This window comes from Vigna umbellata, chromosome 8, assembly GCF_029865625.1.
Source record: "Vigna umbellata cultivar VRB3 chromosome 8, Vumbellata_1.0, whole genome shotgun sequence".
NCBI lineage: Eukaryota > Viridiplantae > Streptophyta > Magnoliopsida > Fabales > Fabaceae > Vigna > Vigna umbellata.
In genome coordinates, this window is record NC_142172.1 from 38,814,439 (window position 1) to 38,838,206 (window position 23,768).

At 29.4% G+C, this 23,768-nt stretch overlaps 2 protein-coding genes across 4 annotated transcripts; both read right to left on the reverse strand.

Annotated features, from left to right (window-relative positions):
* Positions 1-637: 637 nt before the first annotated feature.
* On the reverse strand, positions 638-8,213 carry LOC124829598 (Transmembrane Fragile-X-F-associated protein). Of its 2 annotated transcripts, XM_047303137.2 has the most exons (14): positions 7,807-8,213; positions 6,490-6,580; positions 6,299-6,383; positions 6,091-6,160; positions 5,667-5,736; positions 4,337-4,406; positions 3,514-3,559; positions 3,173-3,425; positions 2,862-3,067; positions 2,679-2,753; positions 2,289-2,349; positions 2,065-2,145; positions 1,513-1,592; positions 638-997 (listed from the first exon to the last, which is right to left on the reverse strand). In XM_047303137.2, the coding sequence occupies exons 1-14, from the start codon at positions 7,947-7,949 to the stop codon at positions 919-921; spliced, it is 1,410 nt and encodes a 469-aa protein (XP_047159093.1). In that variant the 5' UTR covers positions 7,950-8,213; the 3' UTR covers positions 638-918. The 2 variants fall into 2 exon arrangements, with proteins under 2 accessions (XP_047159093.1, XP_087952921.1); XM_088096795.1 differs by lacking the exon at positions 6,299-6,383 and having other exon boundaries at positions 7,807-7,959.
* An 11,705-nt stretch (positions 8,214-19,918) lies between these two features.
* On the reverse strand, positions 19,919-23,105 carry LOC124829597 (transcription factor bHLH30-like). 2 transcript variants are annotated; one of them, XM_088095643.1, is made up of 3 exons: positions 22,711-23,105; positions 21,614-22,557; positions 19,919-20,626 (listed from the first exon to the last, which is right to left on the reverse strand). In XM_088095643.1, exons 2-3 carry the CDS (start codon positions 22,166-22,168, stop codon positions 20,165-20,167), a joined length of 1,017 nt encoding a protein of 338 aa, XP_087951769.1. In that variant the 5' UTR covers positions 22,169-22,557; positions 22,711-23,105; the 3' UTR covers positions 19,919-20,164. The 2 variants fall into 2 exon arrangements, with proteins under 2 accessions (XP_087951769.1, XP_047159092.1); XM_047303136.2 differs by having other exon boundaries at positions 21,614-22,200; positions 22,711-22,833.
* Positions 23,106-23,768: the final 663 nt, after the last annotated feature.

Sequence of the window (23,768 nt, forward strand, 5' to 3'; positions counted from 1 at the left end):
CCCAACTAGCAGGAAAAAAAATATAGAATCGAAGCAATCTAAGGAGTTTGACTAAATTTTTTATTGTTGTAATATTTATAATTCTACTTTTAAAGTCAGTAAAATTTACTAAAATTTGTATACCTTTAAATACCCCCAACAAGTTTTTAATGAGTTGTAAAAATTCTTAATTATATCCTAAAAATAGCATGTATTGTAATCTATGATAACCTTGATTGAATGGTACTAGATTTATTCGTATCATTTAATTAAATGCTATAAAAGTTATTAAGAAAAAATCTTTTAAATAAATGGAGAAGTGGTCCAAGATTATGTTTTTGGTAGAAAAATTTGTCGGATATAGTACGATTCTAGAAGCAAGTTTATTTGCAGGGCCAGTTCCTTACATATGTACGTGAAAGCAGCCGATGACAAAGGAATTAATAACCACAACACCAACCAAACATTTATAAAGTATAGTTTCACTATCATGTGTTTGTTTTGCCATTTGCATGTCATTTTTTCTTTTCTTTGTTCTTGTTAGAGAAAGATGTCTCCAAAGCCAGGTCATCCCTAAAACCATATTTTGCCATCAACCCATCTGCTAAATTTGACCCAATGGTGGAGAAAATTAGGTGATTTGTACGAATTCATCAAGTGTTCAAAGAGTTCAACAATCATCTTGCATTTTCTGTGTAAAATAATCCTCTGTAAAAAAAATTCAAGACAACATAACTATTGGCAATTCCTTCAGAATTGCAAGAATGCACTATGGGGGCAGAAATGTTTAAAGTTATATACATCTTCTTGTCTTCAAGATATAAAATCTATGAGCAGAGAAATTGATCCTTCTCGGTGCTTGTTTCGTCTAAAATCACAAGCTGGATGGTCAGTAAGATACCTATACATCTTCAATACAGTCTACACATCATATACAGGCTACACATCATATACAGGCATCCTTTCTTCAATGGTGCCACGGCAGACAGGGCACCGTTTACATTTTTCGCAGCAGGTGCTGTTATTGACATCGGAAAAAGGCAAAACAGAAAAATTCAATACTTTTTAACACAAGTCCCTCATAACCTATTTGAATGGAAAGAATGAAATAGATTCTTTGCAGATGCAACAAAAACTGGTGGAAATTTCCTCTTTAAAAATTAAAAAGGTTGTGATCCTGTCACTGTCTACTTTCTTCAAATATTGCATATGGGACCATTTGGTTTCAGAAAACGTCTTCTGTTCTTTAATTAATTACTTCTATTTATAAAAGTATCACCTTATTTTTTACTGTTTCTTGTATTCAAAAGTTTGTATAAAAAACAATCAAAACATTTTCTTTTACTATCTGCTTTCACTGCTTTTTATTCAAACTTTTCAAAGCAGAAAATAAAGTAATAATATAATAGCAGAAAGTATTTCCTCAAACTAAACTTCTTGGAATCCCTTTTTCGGGCTTGAGTTTAGAAAAGTTTACTGGAATGGTAGCAGAAGAGTATCAGACTGGAGCAACTGCAATGCAAGAGCTCTTACCTGCAAATAATGTGATGCCTACAAGGAAGGAGGACCACGTTAATCTGCTCTTCGAAGCAAATTCTACATAAGATCTTCTCCTGATTTATTATCATTCAATTTTAAATTTTGTTAGATCCTGATACGCTTGACAGCCATTCCCATTCAAGCACAATTAATGAGCAAAAATAACAAATTCATAACAATAACTTCAGTGCAAGATGTTGTAAACTACTAGCAATAGAAAAAGGGTTCAAAGCCAGTATAATTCCTATAAGCTGATGTCATCTAACTCTTTGTAACTCTACCAAACATGCCTTCAAACATACATGTAATAAAATGATGGATGTTGGATCCCTTACGCAACAAATGCCACACATGATTTTCCTTTTCAGTAGGAGGTTCATATAATGCTAAACTCTAATTAAAGATTATGACAATTGTTACCTAACTATTAAATTACTTCATAAAAAGTTTATAATGTACTAAACTAATTAATTGATTAAACGACCAAGACTTGGTCATCACATGCACATAATGTCAAAAACAATCAATCAAGGTAGAGAACGTTACATTTTGAAGCCTTTCATACTCCTCCTGGCTAAATTTTGTAACTTCTGTTTGCTCACCCAGTGCAGCTTGTAATCTCCAAATCTGCTTGTTATAAAGAACAGTGATATATGAAAAAGATTAAACCTACTTGTGTAAACTAAGGTATTCTTATAAATGACGAAGCAATATCAGAAAAAATACTTAGGTAACCATTTATTTTGACAAAAGGAAATTAATGTCATCACCTCCTCAACCAGATCTGCTCTAGGCATTTTCTTCACTGTATCAGGGGTAAAAGTATTATACCTAAATAGTAAATCAAATGACATATCATTAGAGGAAAGTTTGATTAACATTAGAGACTTGTGAAGATAGCAACAATACAAGGGCAAATATTTAATGTCATCAGAGTCATTTGAGAGTAAAAGAAAAAGAACAAAGCTTATTTTATTGCAAGCAGACTGAAAATTTTGCTAAATTTTTAACAAAAAATTGTTACACTACACAACTCAGGACTTCCAAGAGAAAGGTATGCAAGTATAACTACAGGATTCAAAAGCTGCTCGTAAGCATGGCAAAAAATGACTTATGACGTTAAACACATGTAATTTTAGGGTTTAGGGTAGCGTACTGACCCAGAACTCCCAGAAAAAAAAAGTCTAGCTTCTTCCTCTTTACTTCCTTCATCTATTGACCACCAACCAAGTAACCTGTTGAGAGAGAAAGCGTAGGCAATAAGAAACTTTTTACTGTAAATTCGGCATGGCATCTACCAAAGACAAAATCCTTTTCAAGCCAAAAAGATCCAAATCAAATACCTTGAACCATGTCGAAAGAACCCAAAGCACTCACGAGATTTTGATGCTATAGATGAGTATCTTTCAGGAATATCTCCACTGTAGAGTAAAAGAACTATCTTCTCTATTAATCTATATGCAGCAAATAATACCCCAGCTCCTTGCAACAAAAAAAGTGGCGAAAAAATGACCCAATGTTGCAGATTTTTTGCACTGGATGGCGTTCCCTAAAATTTAAATGAAAAAAGAAAGGTGGAAAAACAATCAAAAACTAAGGAAAGCTACAAATTAAAAGAACATAATGACAAGATTTTTTTTCAAAATTATCATACCTCTAAATGCATAAAAAGAAGTATTTGAAAACCAATGAATGGAATTTTCATGATATGCCCACCAATATCCTGCAGATTGCAGAACCCATTTTGCTCCCTATCTTCATCCGCATAAGTAACTAAGCCTCCTCTACTCATGTCTAGGTATCTTATGGTATTTGACGATGAACATGGTTCTGTGATGTGACAGCCTCCATGTATAGTTGGATTATGCCACTTAGTACAAACAAGAAAGGCAAAGCACTGTGCAATCCTGCCAAAGAATGCATTGATTTTATGAAGGAAAAAGCACGAGACTAAACCAAATTACTAAACATTCGACCATAAGATATTGATCATACCCATAGTTAATAAATAAGTCCCACCAGCCTAGAGCAGCAACATCACCTGCAGGTAATAAAGTTAGTCGCAAAAAGTTTGAGTATCAACCTTAGTCAACAGTAAAGTTTTACAAGGAATGATATCAAAGTAACACAAAACAGCATGAAACCAACATGAAAAAATCAGACATACAGATCACCCTAACTATTCATAGACGCATACCAATGTGATAGGAACACGTCAGAAAATAATTTTTTATTCTTTTCAGTTAAATAAAAACTGTTTGACAGTTATTACTTCAGGATGTAGTATCCATAGTATCTTTGAATTGATTGAAGTACTTTATGGAACAAAACCTACTGTGGAAACTTGTCTCCTTGTACTCTTCAATATTGGACAGATGTCAATATTGACATCTGCGTCAGTGTAAATATGCCTTCCTGTTTCCCAATTTCTCTTTATAGGCCCTTGTTTCTTTACAGATAAATTCATTCATTCAATCTTAGCTTAATTAGAAAGATTCTAAAAATTTGTTCATGACATTTCATCCCATATACTTCACATGAAGCAATTAAATAAACCATTTCCCAGTCTGATAAACCAAAATCAAACATTCTAAGCAATATGTTAAAACGTGTGCATAGAGAAATACATTGCAAATCTGCCATATATATATGCTATAGTGGTCAGAATACCTTATTAGACACATTAAGTAGAATTTATTACACTATATTTTTTTGTTTTTCATATCTGTATATTTAAAAGAGCTGGTACATAAAAATGTAGCAGGAAAAAAATTAGTCAACATCACAAAAATAGACGGTATAGAAACTTAAAACTTACCACATATCTTTAGAAGGGTGAACACTGTGGCAGCAATTAAGAAGACCATGGATATTGAAATCCAGAAGTGCTAGAAAACAAAATTATACAATTTAGTTTTGAACTTTTCAAAAATAAAAAACAAAAGAAAGATAACAATCTACGGAGTGTAACACTTAAAAGAAATATTTGTAGTAGACAAGTCTTGAATAAGGTGATGTCAATTATAAGATGAGAAGAAAATAAAAACAAAAGAAACGTCTCAATGCAAGGAAGCTATCAATGTTGTAAATATTACTTACAGGTCAGTGTTACAAGGCATAGCAAAGGTTAAATATAACAATGTTTTAAACCCAGCATGAGATGTGCAATTCATAGTAGAAAGGCACTTGTGCTTCCCTATACTCTTAAGATATAGAGGCACCAACACTTCCTAACTACAAATATATTCCAATAGTGAAGTTCAATCATTTCTAACACTAGGATCCTCCTAGATTAAAAATAAAGAGAACTCCTTTCAGAATGTGCGTGTGCATTGTACTAGTGCCAATAAGCCACAACGCAGTGGCTATCCATCTCAACCAGGTAGGATTCTTCCATAACATAAACCCACACAAATCACAATAGACTATTTTTCAAAAACTACAGCCATGTGTGCAGCACACACACACAAATGGGTAGTAGAATGTTTCTAAAGCATACCACAAAAGACTATTTATAATGTGTGAAATGTGAAATGTGAAATATCATTCAACTTCAACGTTGATCATCGGGCATTGAAATGAACGCCCAAAATGATGTCAACCACCAACAAATAAAAGAATCATTGAAGTGAGAGTCACACACACATCACACTTAATAGACATAAAACGAATAATAGTTAATCCAATGCAAAACAATGACAAAATAAAAAGAAAAGGAAAGGGTTTTTTTAATATTTATTATGATTATATATTCCTTGAAGGTTCTTTGTTTCTTTTACTTACCATAAAGCAAAAACAAAGAGACTTGAACTTTGATTACTAATGCATTTCACCTAAATTTAAGTTTATAAGTATAGCCTACAGCCAAGGCTCCGTAGACAACAAGACTTTGAAAGTATACATATAATCACAATCTTATTGCTGCTACATATTCCCCATCCCTCTATAGAATAACAATAACACTGCAAAATTCACTGAGGATTTGAATATATGTTACTTGAAAAATCATCACAATTGGGAGTCTTAAATTGCCATGAAAAGGCCAGTTGAGATGCTTATTTCAGTAGTTTCATTGAGGATCCTCATTTATTCTGTTACAGATCATATTACAGCTTAATTAATCAATCAGCTAAAGAATAAAATCTTACAGGAAGAGTTTCCCAGACTGCTTCATCCGTCAAATTTTCATCATCCCCGGGCATCAAAGCCCTACACATCCTATGAAAAGACATTTTTGTCAATAAATTATCCATTTGTTACAAGAGCATAAAATAGTATTGCATGTTGCATAATTCATTAATGTTAGGCCCAAACACTACTTCCCATTTCATGCAATGAAGCTTCTCGACCATCAATTAATTAGTTGAAAGTAGACCTAAAAATGCAGGTAACTTTACAAATCACTTCATAAAGTTGAATGTTTATGGTGAATTTATTGCAAACTTTTTTAGTAGTTCCAGCTAATATTACATAAGCCAGAAGACTAAGAATGGGTTAAAATATATCTGCAAGCTCCTTATGAACTACTTGAATATAAATTCTGCTACGAAGATAGATGAGACAAGATAATACCTGATGTTATCAAACAAAACCACCATTTCAAAAAATACCAGGGGCATGAAGACAATCCTTAAATTCATCTCTGCATCATTAAAATGAATAATATTTAATTTCGTAGCATCTTACAATTAATCACTATTAAAAGAAGTATCACACTTTTGGTGTAAAGATACACTGATTAACAAATCCATTTAGCCATGCCACAAGAAATGTTGCCTACCATAACTGCTCCCGAGATGTATACAAAGAAGTAGCTCAAATGCAACAAGTAGTGGAGTTGCTACGAGTGAATGAAAAGGAGCCCACTGCCCATTAACAATTTATTTTTAAGTTCAGTAACAAAACCCTACTACAAGATAAATTTCTAATTTTCCAGAAAATAAGGAAGACTTTTCATGAAGTATATCTTACTCGCCGATCGTGAGGAATCGAAGGAGCAGGCAAGGAAAACCTGCCTCGTGCCACCACAGCATGAAAAAGCCATAGAGGAGAAAATACTTTCCTGTTAAAAAAGATGTTAAAGTATGGCTATGATTGATAAGAATATGTTATACATTCTTAATCTATGTCTTCTTGTCAATAAACAAAAACCTAAGATCTATTACCCAAAACTCCACTCAATAATATTTTAAGACAACATTTGAAGGACTTGCCCATGATTCACGTTGAATGATAAAATGTTTACGTTCAATTCAGTGTTGTGCATGACATAAATTGGCAGCACATAAACGTGAAAGTGACACCCATACATATTCCTATTTACTCAGTTTAACAAATTTGACAGTATTGTTGTTGGTTTGAATCACATGGTACAAGATCTCCGCGGGACAATAAAGCATATCAAATGAAAAAGGAAATGCCATGATTTTATTACTGAGACTAAAAGTTTCATTGAATAAAATCCTGCGCTATCTTGTGCAATCATAATATGAGACATGCATAACAAGAATAATCATTTCATACTCAAAACCACAGACAACTCTGAATCCTTTGATGATTATTCTCATAAGTACAATTTGGTTGGAATCAGTACCCATCAAAATTGAGATATTTAGCGAGGAGATGGCGAATATTTATTGGTAACAATCATAATGCTAATGTATTAGTATTAATTTTTTAAAGCTTTATCAATTATCAGCCTAACTGTAGAAAAACACGTTTGGAGCATAACAAAGTTGAGAAAGGGGGGAAAATTAATTAACACTTTACTAAAGCGATGTACTTTCATCCTTACTAGCTAAATCAACATGGCCAGAACAAGTATGTTCCTTATTATTAAACTTACATATAATTACACATCGAAATTTTTAGTTCTCTCTTTACTTTCGTCTCAAAAACATCAGGGAAAAAAAAGACAGTTTCACATATGGAAAGCAGAAACGAGGGTATCCCAGCTCCCATCCCATTTACAAAATAAAATAAAATAATAAGTTTGTATAACGCAACAGGAAGACAGTGGCGTATAAGGTAAGCAAGTTTGCATTTCCAAAAGGGAAAAAAACTTATCATGTTCTTCCAATGAATGTCAATTTTTTCCAGAATTACAAAAAAAAAAAAAAGAACAGCTTGCATTGAAATTCAAAAGGGGGGAAACAAATTAGCACATGGCAATTCATAACACAAATCAACAAAAGGTGGAATTTTGCAGAGACCCTTTGATTCAAATCCACAATTTCTAAACTGGGAAATAAAAGCGAAAGTGTGTGAATGAAGAAAGATAGAACCTACCACCATGTCCATGAGTCAGGAAGGAGATGGTCAAGCTTGAGAACAAGGAGAAGAGTGAAAGAGAAAAGCAAAGCATGAGCTACCAGAGCTTGCAGGGCCTTCGCCACCCTTCTCCAACTCATCACCCTCCTCCGAACCAGCATTTCTCCAAGCAGAAAGCAAAAGCAACAATGGACAAAAGAGACGAACTTTCTGACACACTCACAAAAACAGCAACAGGACCAGAAACTCACGTCTCTCTCTCTCTCTCTATACCAAAACCGAAACTGATGACAAAATATCACAGAGGATGCTACCAAAATTCCTCGGAGGTTGCAAAGAGAGTGACTTGGGAACAGCCTTCAGCTTCTTCCGTTACATAAATCTTTGCCTTTTTTTAAAACAATTTTACTCTCTCTCACTACCTTCTCACTACCTTCTTTTCTACGCAAAAAGAAACGCTAAAGAAACGTTTCTATCCGATGATAGATTAATTTATTATATCTTTATGCTGATGTGACTGAATGGTCGAAAATACCCATCACGTTCAAATGTAAAAGTTCAACAAGAAAAATAGAAGACTCACCTGGAATTAACATGAATGGAGTTTATATTTATTTGTAACATGCTTTTAAAGGAAAACAAACCCCTAAAACTAAACCGAAGACTCTTTTTTCTGACAAAAAGTGTTTCCAGATTTATTCTGTTGACCGGTTTTGATCTCGTCTAGATATACACAAGATAAATACAGTAAACATAATTATGGATATTTGATTTTTTTAAATATTTCTGCTTTTTTTTCTTCTTTTTACCAGAATATTAAATGTAACAACTCCGTCACATTTGACTTAATTAAATTGAAGAGTAGTTTTTCCATAACTGACTTTATTAGATTATGTGGTCAGTTATAGGTAAATTTCTTGCAACAGAATTGTTACGTAGGACTTTAAAATGAATTGCCTTTAAAAAAAGAAACTATTTATTTTTTTTAGAAAAAAAGGAAAAAAGACAGCGTATGGGTCCAACTTGTTTAAACTGATAAACTAACTTTTAAAGGTTTAAATACATTCTTATCATAAATTATTAAATTTGTGTTTTTCTAATCTTTATTTTTTTCTTAATAAGATAGAGACTGGTTTGAACAATAAAATAAAATGTTTTAATATCGCTATATAGATAAAATAAATAAAGTAAAATCGATAATTTATCATAAATAAAATATATATTTAATCAAAGTCCAAACTAGCATTAAATATTGACTCATGAAATGGAGTGGTGGGGATAAGTTTGGTACGAAGAGAAAACTAAGAGTCGGTGACTTGTCCAACTATTCATAAGTGGGATTTGATTTTTATTTTTTTTTGGAGGTTCAATTAGTGAAATGTGATTCCTTATTTATATTTTATTCCTTCTTTCTAATAAATTGAAATGCCATATTTTTTATAAAAAAAACTTTCTCCATGGCTTAAAAGTCATCCATTCTAAATCATAATATTTTTTGAAGGATAACATAAGTGGGTTGTCTTGTTTATTCGCAGTTAGTGTTGAACGTTCCAGCCATACACGTTACCTTAAAAATTGCATTAAGGCTTCAATGGAACATCATTAAAAAAAAATACATGATTGGCTGAGAGGGTCAAATGTATTGGGAAAACCATCTTCTCACGCCTTATCTCTTTTATTGTTAAGGTGTTAGTATCAAAATTTCCTTAAAACTTTGGAAACATTTTATGTTATATGGTACAAGAGCATGAAAAAATATATTTAAATTATTTTTTATTTTCAGTCCTTATTAGAAATTATTGGACATATTAAAATATGTTTTTTAGTCAAAGTATAAAGAGAAAAAGTTTAATTTTGAAAATTACTTTTAGCATTTATACATATTTACATATTAATGTTCTCGAGTCGATTTAAAATAATATTATTTGAGTTAATTATTACGTCAAAATTGAATCTAAAACGAAAAGTATATTTGAAAATTATCTTTTGCGTCATGTATTTAAATTCGAAATATCATCAGAATATATTTATTAAACGTACGATATTTTTGTTTAGATTATTGGTTATAATGGGCACAGAAGAAGATATGTACATTACATAAGGATTGTTTTGAAAGGTGGGGACCCCAAAATGAAACCTGTTCACTTTCAGACGGCTAATTAGCCTCACGCGAATACGCTACTGTGATGTTTTCTTTTAACCAGTAAACTACATTAAATGTAGGGAAAAAAACAGTTTTAAAAGCAAAAAAATTATTATGGTGATCAGACAGTAAATAAATTATGATTTATGGTGAATTTTAAATTTGAACTATTATTTAATTTATATATATATATATAATTTAAGAATGAGTTTTGTAAAAAATGAGATGTGAAAATAGATTAATAGAGAATTTTCAAGTTATAAACAAAAAATAGATTTGAAACAGAGAGCAAACGTCAGAAAATAAATAGTAATTTTTCATAAATTAAATATTTTATTCGAAAGTAGGAAAATATTTTTAAGTCTATTTTCATTAGTTGGTTTGTTGTTTTAATATTTTTCATCCGAAAAACTTAAAATTAAACTTTCGTCTATTTATTAACTCAAATATTTAGTTAGTATTTATAACATCTTTTATTTAAATAGTATAAACATTATTACAAAAATATCATAAAATTAATAGACTAGAATAATTATTTAAGAAGGTATATAAAATATTCACACAAATAATTATTTATAACACCTAATTATAATTTTAACTCAAGAAAATATTTAATTAGATAAGGACAATTTATACATTTGTACTTTTCATTCTTTCATTGATATCTTATTTTTTTGTATTCACACTCACTAGCTGATCATTCAAATTTATATTATCATTTAAATTTATACAACAAGCATAGACAACATAAAAAGTGTAAGTTAATGTTAAAAAAATTACACATAAGGTTTTATAAAACATCATATATTACATTTCATCCAAAATCAAGCAAACAACATCCTAAACATATCATGGACCTAAACTTACAATCTAAATACAAGTATCAATGTCAAGTTATGACGAATTATGCACTTATGGTGGCTTATACTGTTCTACATACCTATTACCGATTGGTTTTCACCCTATCACACTCACATGATTAGTTTGTTTCACGTCTTAGGTCAAGATAGAGCACCTAGATTAGGACAATGTCTCACTCCTCTCTACTTGAGAATAAGTGACCATTAGAGTGTCATGATAACCCCTAAAACTGAGCTCCTACATTTATACATACCACGCAAGAAACAACCAACAAGATTTTTCTTTTAAAAACTCTTCTCAAGCCATACTCTCATACATACATAACCTTATTCATTACCACCATATATTTCAAGTTATATTATCAAGTATACATTAAAGCATCACAATATTTCTATTCACATATAATAGAGAAAAGAAATCATAAAAAGCAACACACATACACACTAGGTGCCTGACACCAGAATGTTGGTGCTTAGTGTTGACCTGCTCGCCCAACGAGTTATTATTTGTCGTCTAGCGAAAGCGCAAACAGAGAGTTTTCCCAACTCAGCAAGAAATCTCGCCCAACCTCTGAAACTCACTATCAAACCTCAATATTACTCACCCAATGACCTACCTACTCGCCTAGCTAGTCTACAAAATTATGCAAACATTAATTTTGCAGAATTTACACCCCCCAATCTCACATATGTTCTGACTCCTACACCTCCACATGTATCTACAACTCTCATTTGCTATTTCAAACCTTAATTGAACTAAACTAAGTGTTTATAACTCAACTTAAATGTTATTAGTCTTATGTTCCCACAAATTTATAACTCAAACAACCAAACATCATTCTAAATGCTTAAAAGTTCATTCATATTGATTCCTCATAACAATTTGGTAAACTTAACAGCTAAACAAGTCATAAATAGTCTAAAACCAAACTTTAAACCTCAAGAGTCTTTATTCCACCCTTATCTCAAAATTTCACCTATCAAAACTCTCATTTAACACTAAACTAAGCCTATAACCCTTACCAATTCACAAATTCTCAATTTAGCATAATCTTTTTGGATATCTAAGTACCTGTACAAGTTTTAAATGACTCCAAAACATATCTTAAACATCAATTATTAAACCAAAGTCTCTCTTATAGAATTTCACCTACCAAAATCCTAATTTATACCAAAAACAACCTCACAACACTTCCTTTTCACTAGCAAAAGATTTTGGATGTCACATTCCTAAAACTTTATTTGCATTTGTCTTAAATTGAAAACTAAAGGAAAAAAAGTATAAGTTTACTTATTCTATATAAAAAACTGGTCAGATAACCTTACAGATATCACTGTTATGATCACCTAAATATTTTATGATTGTCAAAACAATGATTAAGACCTTAGAAATCTTAAAAAAATAAAAGAACAAACTCAAATAATGAGTTTAAGAAAAATAATAAATATTTATAATAAATATATTCTTGAATTATTTTAATATTTAAATAACCAGACTTATTATTTTACCCATTTATATATATTTAAAAGTCCAAATTTAATTATTTGATATATGTATAATTCTGCTTTGAGAAATTTTTATTCGGCACCTGAATTACATTCGAATCATGGTTGTTGTAAAATTTTCATTATCTGAAATCTTTACTTAGTGCATCTCGGTACTACAAAAATGAGGGCATTCAATTAATGCTTTGACATCTCCACCGAAATCATTTATAATAAACCCCTTTGAACTGTGGGACAATATACGTCGATATCTTTTGCATTTGTTTTGTAAAAAATATGTCGGATTGGCTTATTGTGTGTAAACAGTAGGGGTTAATTTTTTTAATCGGTTTCGCATAATGCTTGGTCACATATTTATAGTATAAAAAATTATTTGTTTTATAATTTTTTCTTTCTATTTAAAGTATCAGATCGCAATATTTTAGTAAGTTTATTTTTATTTAACTAAATTAGTAACAAAAATTATAGATCTATTTTTTAAAATAACTAATATTCAACATTTATAATTTATAATATTTAAATAATACTAAATTTCAAATAATTAAAATTGTCAAAAAAAATTGAGAACTCATAAAATACTTAGTAATTAAAAAAAAAAATTATCTGTGACGGATAGTTGATATCCGCATATATTTACTATTCACGAGTTGTGGATAACGGGTATTTTAATATCTGCTTATAAAAGAGTCTGGTACTTACCCGCTACCCGCAAGAAATAAAAACAAATATTTAGTTTATATTTAATTAAGTTAAATTTAATTAAAATTAACATTAATTTATATTTTATAAGGTTAAATTTAATTAAAATTAAATTTTAATTTATATTATATTATATTTTATATATTTTTTGTAATTTTATTTTAAAAATTTATAAAAATATATTTTTTAAATATTTGTGAGTATCCGTGGGTATCCACATGTATCCGCGGATTTTAAAATACTTGCGAGTATTTTTTATGCGAATATCTGTGCGAGTAGCAAGTCGGATAACGAGTAGATTCTTTTTTGTTGGGTCAAGTTGTGGGTAGACATTATTCATGTCCAACCCGACCCATTATCATCCCTAGAAATATTATCTCGAAAACAAATTTAATCAATAACAAATCTAAGTAATACTTACGTTAGTAGATACATTATAAGTTTTCGATATATTTTAAGATAAATTCAAATCATCTTATTTTATTGTTTTTGCTTTCAAATCAAACTAACTTTAAAATTGAAGATTTTTTCATAGTTATCCTCGATGATAATAAATAAAAAAAGTTTGAAATAAGAAAATTTGGACCACTCCCCATTTAAAAGTAACCCATTGATCCTATATATATATATATATATATATATATATATATATATATATATATTAGCAAATGTATATAAATTATTTAACAAAGATTAAAGTTATACAAGTTATTTGATGAAGATTTTATTACTTTGCTTTTCACTTAAATTGTAGTGTTAGATTGTAAACGACTAGGTATTTTTAATTTGTAAAAATTGTACAAACCCTTTTACCTATACATTTGAGATGGTTATTAAAAGAGTGATAAGAGGTAGTAGAGGGTACCACAAAGCTTAGGAAGAATAAAGAAAAAGAGAAAGGTAGATGACATCGTTTGGTGGATTTAAGAAGGTGTCAACCACAATCTATAGTGGCATGGCGGAAAGACGATGAAAAAGGAAGGTTCCTTACCATTTCAAAAACTTAAGCAAGTAAGGTCAAAATCCACAATATATACTTTCGAATGCTACATAAAAGGATAAAGTTTATCTATTGTAACGTCCCACTCCTCACTTTTGTCACTTTATTATTTAAGTTTTGTATCTTAGTATTATTCAATGAAACCCTCCTAATTTTATTAAATGAAATCATAATTTTTTTTTCTTATTTCCTCAATATTTATGAAAAACAACAAAATGTTATGCAGAAAAAATGGACGACACTTTTAGAGGATAGGTGGTTTCTAGTGTGTACTGTAAAATGAAATAAAGCGTACAAAACAAAAATGGGAAATAAGAACATGTGGCTTGGTGTAAAAAAAAACAAAAAAACAAAAGAGGCGTGCAACAAGGCCTAAACTTATTCACATTGCGAAACTGCCTGTTTCTTTCTACATTAATCTTTTTTTTTTCTTGTCTCTACAAATTTCATAAATCTCAAATTAATTCTCATTGACATTATAAAAATAATCCTGCATCTCTTTTTTTCAATATAGTCTCAATGTGCATTTTGAAAGATAGTTTCACATTATAAAATATATTTTACTATGTGTATTATAATCGGAAAAAGAATTCCTGATTTAAAACTATATTACAACAGCTCCAAATATATTTAAAAAATTATACATTTCTGAATACATATTTCAAATGGTTTTTAACCGGTTTTCAAACTTACCCAACCATGACTTTCCTTAAGCATTTTTAGCTTATTTGCAGTATGTTAAAATAATTCTTTCCGAAATGGTGAATCGTGTTCCTTTATCATTTTTTATTATTGCTTCGTCTATCATTTTTTATCTTTATTATTACATACTTTTCAAATGGTTTTCCATATCTATCAAAAGGTTAATTTAATTTATAAAATCGATTTGAATATAAAATTTCCATTAGTTTATATATGTTTTAAATTGATATTATTTATAATTAAAATAAGATTTTTAATATATCTTTGTATTAATATATATATATATATATATATATATATATATATATATATATATTAAGCTTTATATTAAACATTAATAAATGGTTGAATAATAGTTTAATAATAGATAGAATAATAGGTCAATCAAAAAATATGATATAATAGATTTAATAATCAAAAAATATGATATAATAGATTTAATAATCAATAAATTCTATTAACATAAATTATAATTATTCTAATGCCATATTAAAAAATAAATTTTAAACCTAATTCAATTCTAAAAAGTTCAACCTGTAAAATAATATTTTCCCTCATTTATATAGTATAAATATACTCTATCTCTGGTTAGAAACTTCCATGATAATGTATATCACATTTGCAATAATGGCTAAAATGGGTCCATGCTAAGCCATCGACGGCTAAAATAGATGCAGGACTAGACAGAGGCTGAGTACAGCAAAGAAGAAGGGGATAAAATTATCATTTCCTAAAGTCTATATCGGTGCAGAAAGAAAAAAACTGTGTTGCAGGAAGAAACACCCTGCTAAACTATAACATTAATGGCTCATAACAAATTCTTGAGTGTTGCTCCCACCACCACCAGACCACATGCTCCCTGCAGCATTCCATATTTATAAAATAAATGTTAATATTCGTTTCATCTTCTACAAATGTTGATATTAGTTTACATATTTTATATTTTAATTTATTATTTTTATTTAAAAAAAAAATCTTCAACGAGTGTGACCACATCTGTCAACGGATATGAAACATCCGTTTAATATATTTTCAAAAATATTTTAATTATTATTTAAATAATAATACATAAACTAAATTAATAATAATTATTTTGTTAAATAAAATAAAATTAATTTATAAATAATTAAATAATAATTTTAGAAAAACTAAATAATATTTATATATTAATTTAAAATATAATAAATTAAAAAACTAAAAACTAGAAAACGAAAAACTTCACTATCGTCACATGGTACCATCCGTTTTAATAAATTTTTTATAAATATTTTAATTATTACTTAAATAATAATACATAAATTAAATTAATAATAATTATTTTATTAAATAAAATAAATTTAATTTATAAATAATTAAATAATAATTTTAAAAAAATTAAATAATATTTATATATTAATTTAAAATATAATAAATTAAAAAACTTAAAAAAAAACTTCACGGATGTCCATCGTTATGTGGAACATCCGTTTTAATAAATTTGTTTAAAATATTTTAATTATTATTTAAATAATAATACATAAATTAAATTAATAATAATTATTTTATTAAATAAAATAAAATTATTTTATAAATAATTAAGTAATAATTTTAAAAAATTTAAATAATATTTATATATTAATTTAAAATATAATAAATTATTAAACAAAAAATTAAAAAAGAATTTCACGAATGTCGCCACATCCATTCTGTTTTAATAAATTTTTTAAAAATATTTATACATAAATTAAATTAATAATAATTAATTTATTAAATAAAATAAAATTAATTTATAAATAATTAAGTAATAATTTTAAAAAAATAAAATAATAATTATATATTAATTTAAAATACAATAAATTAAAAACATAAAAATTAAGAAAAAGAAAAACCTTGTGGCACATTTATTGAAGAATTTTTTCTTCAACGGATGTCGACATCCGTTTAAGAAAAGAAGTGGGAGTGTAGAATATTTTAAAATATAAAAGATAATTTTGAAATTTAAAAAACATGTAATGGTGCAGGAAGCAATGTGGGTGGTGTAGGGAGCAATCCTCCAAATTCTTATATATACTTTCATAGTTGGGCTTTATTGATGCCAGACCCAATTTCTTTGAAGTCGGCTTGCTTAGAATGAACTTTCAAAAATACCCAAAACTGCCTCAGACAGAGAATCCCAAAAATATGGATGCACCGGTTGCTTAATATATCAAAAAATATAACAGAAAAGAAGAATAAAACTTACAATCCATCTCATAGCAAGCATATATATTAATTTTCTTTCGTTATAATGGCTATATGATATCTTTAAATTTTTATTTTCTTAAGTTATTTTTGTTTATATATTTTTAGCCTTTTTTATTCTTACTTTTAAGTCTATTTTATACATTTAGAATTGCCTAATCATCCCAATTTCAAAATAGTTTTAATGTAATACATTTTAAAAGTAAAATAATTTCTAAATTAAAATTATCTGATTTCAATAAATTATATTTATTGTTTAAAGCTCTTATTTATATAATACCATTTATAAATATTATTTTTACTTTTAAATTACATAATTTCATGAATGAGCATTAGTAAAAGTTATTAGTTGAAACCCCTTTATTTTAATGAAATTTACATTATAATTGTAAGATCCATGAAAAGTATTTATCTTAAATTTTATTACTAGTAGTAATAAATTTCTGTGTGAATAGAAAATATAATTAATAAGCTTATATAAATAAAACGTGATAAGTTAAATAAAAATCTACAGTAGCTCATATGGTAAATATCTTGTAACATTTGGGACATATGTTCAAACCTAGTAAAATATATTTCTTCAAAAAAAATACATTTTTGAGGTTTTTAATAATCATCCAGTATCAAAATAATTATGCATGTTTTATAAATGATTTGTTGCATGTTAGCTCACCCTACTTGTTTGTGGATGTGAGTTTAAAACATATATACATATGTGCTAATGTAATTGTTTTTATAGTTTTTTGTAGTAAATAACTTTTTGTATATATTTAGAGATTGATTGCCATAGTTTAAAAATAAAATATGCACAGAAAACTTCAAAAAGTAGACTTTATGACAAGTTAACCTTTAGAATATTAATAATTTAAAAGGGTTTACAACAAAAGCTCATTTTACATAACAAATAGTAAATACAAATGTCACTTACTATGTCTAATTATCCATTGTATAGTAATTAGTTTACTTGGCTTATGTAAACTGAACTTCTTTTATGCAAATAAAACATCTTTCATATTCTATTAATAACGTTTTTTACTGTAAAGAAAATAGTTTTTTAGTATTATTCTTACAAAAGCTCGTATTTTTTTTAATTTGTGTTATTTATAGATTTAGCCAGTGGATTCAAGATTGCTTAATTTATACTATATTCAGTATATTCATACAATAACATGTAAACATTTATTGAAAGAAATTATTTTAATTAACTGCATATGTAAAACCAAACTTTAGTTGTACACAAATAGAGAAAAATGATCATTTTTACACTTACACTTTATTTTATATCCTTTCAAAAAAAGATTTGATATTATAAAGAATAAATAAAAAAAATAAAAAAGTATAAAGTGTGTGATTAAATTAAGATAACCCTACTGGTAAAGGATTTAACATACTGGAAGGAAAATATTTACAACTAATGAATAGTACTTGAAATTTAACAGCAAAGTTAACCTAGTTCATGACATCATTCCCCTCGCCAGCCCCCTTTAAACACAGAAATAATTTCTGTAGTGTCAATTTATGTAATTTTAAATTGAATCTACTCTTCTAGAGTTTTTTTAACAAACATATTATATTAACTTGAATGTTATTTATTATATTTGTATACACAGAAAACACCTGATATTTTATATAATGAAATTTTAATAATGTATATACGATGTAAACTTATAGAATTATGAACTGTTTGGTTTTATTTTTTTTATCGTCCAAGTCCTATGATTTAAATGAATTTAAACTAATTTTTAAGAGGTTTTACCACATCAAATTTAGTCTCGAAATTTCAATATTACTCTTCAATTCAATTCTTAATATATAAAATAATTTATTTATATTCGAATATATTTTCTTTTCTTTCGTGCAATTAAAGCTATATTTTGGATTAATACTTCTAATAAACGTAAAAAGTCCCTTTCCAAATTTTAAATTTAAAGATTTTTATGCACGCGATTGTACCATTATTTAAATTTAACCTAATATTTTCAATCATCAAATTATTTATAAATTTCTATTAATATTAAGATTATAAACTATTAAATCTTAATCTTAATCATCAAGCAGTTAAAAAGCTTACCTCCTAAGAAGAAGTTCAGTTATGAGCAAGCTAAGTTGAATAATGTATATTGTCTCTTTGATTTAGTCTCTCTCTACATAAATAGATACATATACATTTCTATATTTTTTAAATTAAGCAATTTCATACTACCTTTAATTTTATCTTTATTTAACATCTTCAGATTTTTACTTTTTATGTAAAATATTTAGTTCTTTTTTCTGAATTTAAGACATCAAATTATTTTAAAATTTGAAATGGAATATATTTAGTAAATTTTGAATGTTTCTAGGAGGTATAAAAAATGTGGAATAATTTATTTCTGATTAAATATGGAATAAAATTTTCCAAGTGCACCAATTTATATCTAACAAATATATTAATAGGTTAAAATAAAAAACTTATAAAAATACTAGTATTTTTTAACTTATTCTTGTCTTAAAAACTAGGTTTGCAAATCTGATATATATGTATATATGCATGCATTATTCAACCATTAACTATGTTTTTGTGTTTGAAATTCATGATATTGTGCCTTCATATTGTTGGACTGAACTAGGAGATTGTAGACATGGTATGATAAATGTCATGGTTAATTTCCAATGATCTTATTAGGGACTTATCACATGTCTATTACTTTACCAACTTTCCATGGTGACATTTGTAATTATAATGTAATGCACTGGAGAGAGGGCAATGCTTCAAATCAATACAGAAGATTATCCAAGTTTAAGAATATTTTTAATATCTTCTTATAAATACTTCTCTTGTAAATTTAACAAGTTATAAAAATATAATATATAATAAGATCACTCAATGTTCGATTCTCCAGCTATATATGAAGAACTTATTTTCCAGTTAGGAATTAGCAAATAATTTATGTTCTCACCAAAAAAATCTCCACTTCCCCCATATGCTGGATCAAGATGTGTCAAGAAATAAAGCAGAGATTTAAAGAAAAAACCATTCAATATCATTACCTCATTTTTTAACGATGATGATGTTGATGGAGAAGATACATATAGTAATAACATTTTCAGGCACACACTGTTGAAAAGAAAGAAAAGGAAAAGCAAACCACACCCCCAAAAAATATGCAGATCAAAATATGTAAATATATATAACAACTAAGTAGATAATAATGGTAATCATATAGGCCTTTAATTAAATAAAATTTATAAAGACCTCCATCCTTTCTAGGACATTGATATTATATTGGTCCTTTGTCTCTTAATATTTGCTGAAGCAGACTCATCCCCCACGCTCTTCTCCATCACCGCCTTAAGTGCTTCTTGTATTGAGCTAATGCAGTACTGCTGTTGGTGGTTGTGGTCCTCGCTGCCGCTGCTCGAGTCTTCTTCTTCCCCAGTGATGAACAACACGTTCTTCACACGTCCTCCCAGCGTTGTGATCTCAGCTTTAAGGGTTCTTAGCCTCAATGCTTTCAAGGTCCTGATGAGTTCAGGAAACAGATCTGACCTATCTTCACAGCACAAAGAGGCTTTGATCACAGACCTCCCATCTTCATCAGCTTCGTCCACCACAGTTAACTCATCAGCCTCCGTAGGAACCGGACTCGATTCTGCTATCAATGAGGTTTGACGCTTCAGCTCCTTCACATGCTGAATCACTTCTGCCAGCAATGATGCTTTATCTGTCTACAAGAAAGAACACAACAAAACAAAAAGAAATTTATGTTACGGATATGACAATAAAGCACTGAAATTAATTGTACAATATCATGGTGCCAAAACAAATGGTGGGGCTTCGGAGATGTTGTTATGTGAGGTTATGAGGTTGGTAGGTAATGGCGTGATGATTGTGAAATGTAAATAGTGGGTATCTTTGAATGGTGGAAGTGTCATGCAGCATATGATAGAGAAGATGAAATATAGAAAGGGGTATATAGAATAGATAGTGTGTGCGTTTGTGACTGACAAGGGTGCTAGTTTGTCTCTGGCTTTATTCTTTTCATTCTCAAACTGAGTTTGACTGATCAACATCATCCGGCAAGAAATTTCCATGCCAAGCTTTTCCACTGCTAGTTGGTTCCTCTTTATCATGCCAACCAAGCGACATTAACGCTAATACACTTTTCTCTCATCTCTTTTATTACTAGTACTTTTTCTAGCTGTTCCTCGGAACTACCACTCCCACAGAGACTACTCTCCGAACACACATACATAATTAAAGTCATTAGTGTGAAGAAATTAAGCCGAAAAGGAGAAAGTAGAATATCATGAAAACAAATTAAACAACTAACAAAGCCAATCAACTGGCAAAAAAAAAGCAGGCAAAAACAACCCAATAGCATTTTTTGCACCTCATTTTCTAAAAGGTTATGATATTTTGATTTTGTTGTTTTACTTACTATGCCAAAGTAATAAATAGAATCTTGCAAAGATTTACAAACCACTCTTTGAAAAGAAAAAGTCCATAAAGAAAAAACACAATCTTGCACTATTGTTTATACGAACATATGTTCTTATAAGGCACGAGTGGGAACAACATGAGATTTAGATCTTGGATTTTTGTTGAGATGAATAATTACACATGCACACTTTTTAAGTAATTCACTATTCATGATACGTGAATTCGTTTTAATCAATGAATATTAATCTGGAAAATCAATTAATCAGACTCACTTTGGTTGTGCTAGGCAACAAGCTGCGAAGCTTGGCAAGATGGTTGTTGATTCTCTCTCTGCGCCTCCTTTCGGCTTCACTGTGACTCTTGGAAGCTGCAAGGGCCTTGGCCTCCATGATTTCCTGAGCAGTCATCTTAGCCAACTCGGTTTGGAGGCCAAAGGGTGCCGAACCGGGTTGAACGACCGGTCCAAGGGTGTCTGATATGATCCTAAGATGGTCAGAAGATGAACCATCATATGCAAACTGAAGAGAATGACCCCTTCGGTTGAACAAAGTTGCATAGGGTGAAGGTTGGGGAGGGACAAGAAAAGGGTCGTGCTCTCTCACCGTGTTGAAGGGGTGATGAACCTGATTATGAGGAATAGACCAAGGCTGATGCATGATTTGAGAGACTTCACCAGGGTACATGTTGAGCCCTCCTCTTCCTCCTCCACCAAAGATATCATTGTTTTGTTGCTGCATCTGTTGCTGAAGGAGAAGCTGGTCTTGATAAGCCTGGTGGTAGTTATTGATCGCTTGAGAAGAACACTGCCCTTGATCTTCCTGTATCATTTCCCTAGCTACTCTACAGCCGCTGTTGCCTCCTGTTTTATATGGAACTCTATTGAAGGATAATACAAACTCCAAGGCTTTATATATAACAATATTTTGCTGGAGAGGAGAATTAAAAATTAAAAGAAAGAAAAAAAAATGGAGATTCAAATGTCAGAAGCTGAGGTGGGTTTGTTTTGGTTTTGTATTTGTATGCTCTACTGATTTTTGTTTTGTTTTGTCTGATGTGAGTAAGAAAAAGGAGGTTTGATTTGGAAGAATAAAGAGTTGGGAGAAGTTTGCTTTACACTTGCACAAGGAATAAAAATGAAAAGGGTATTTCAAGGGACAACGTGGGTTGAAAAAAACGGGGGGCCTTTTTTCACACCCGTTACCATCATGAGTATATACTTTGAGATAAAAGACAGAAATGTGGAAAAAGGAAAGAGAATAGTAAGCATGGTGAATGATGTGTACAAATAAAATAAATATAAAAACCAATAATATTATAAAAATATTGGTAGAAGGAAAAATAAAAGAGAGAGAAAAAGAGAGCTTAATACCCTGTGCAGTGTGATTTCTGATTATACAATTGTGGTTTATAATTGTATGATGCTGGGATGAATGAGTTACTTTGGTTGTTTCTTTCTTTCTCTTGTGGTGGTGGGCGGTGAAAGAAAAGTCCAAATGCTTTGGATTTCTCTTTCTGCCTCAATGTCAAATCTCTTTCACTTAGTAGTGTTTTTCTGCCACAAACCTTTGTGCGGGGCAAGGTTACCATCCTTTTACATTCAACAAAACTTTCCTTTTCCTTCGTGCTTTGTTTCTCTCTTTTTGGTTTCTTTGTTTTTTTTTTCGGTTCTAATCTTGCAGCCTTCTGCGCACCAACACCCTCTATCATATACAGAAACTGTTTAGTGCTGCTACTTCACTTTCCTTTCTTCTTACGGCTCTCTCTATCATACCTATACATGTATGTATGTATGTAACCATCCACACCTATTTATGTCTGTACTTTCCTTTATCATTTTACATAGACATGCTTTTATATTTTCTGAAATTATTAAAGACGCTTTACATACTAAATTTCATTTAATGTTCTTTCTATTATAAATTACCATGTAATTATATTTGTAGGTATGTATGTGAGAGAGAAAGAGGTAGAGATAGGGACGGGAAACACAAGCAAAGCGTAGTGAAGGCACACTACACAGATTGTCGACCGACCAACGACCAAAAAGACTGATATTATCATCATGCTTAACCAACCGTTCTCTTTATCCATTAATATTACTTCCAGTGCTGTCTTACTGCTAATTAATTTTGTTCAAGATAACAATTTTAAATTATATTAATTACTCACTCATTAAAATAATTACAAAAAATGAAAGTGAAGAATCTTGAAATGCGTCAGTGTGTATATTTTCAAGATTTTTCCTTTTAACTCCCGAAATTAGAAGCCATGTCTTATAATTAATAAAGGAAACGACTAATTGACTTAATTGTTTTTTTTTTATCAAAAATCGGCAATGAACAAATCATGTCATTAAGAAAATGAATAAAGATCAATTTTGTACAACAATATACTGAAGATAATGGTAAATAAATTACAAGTAAACAG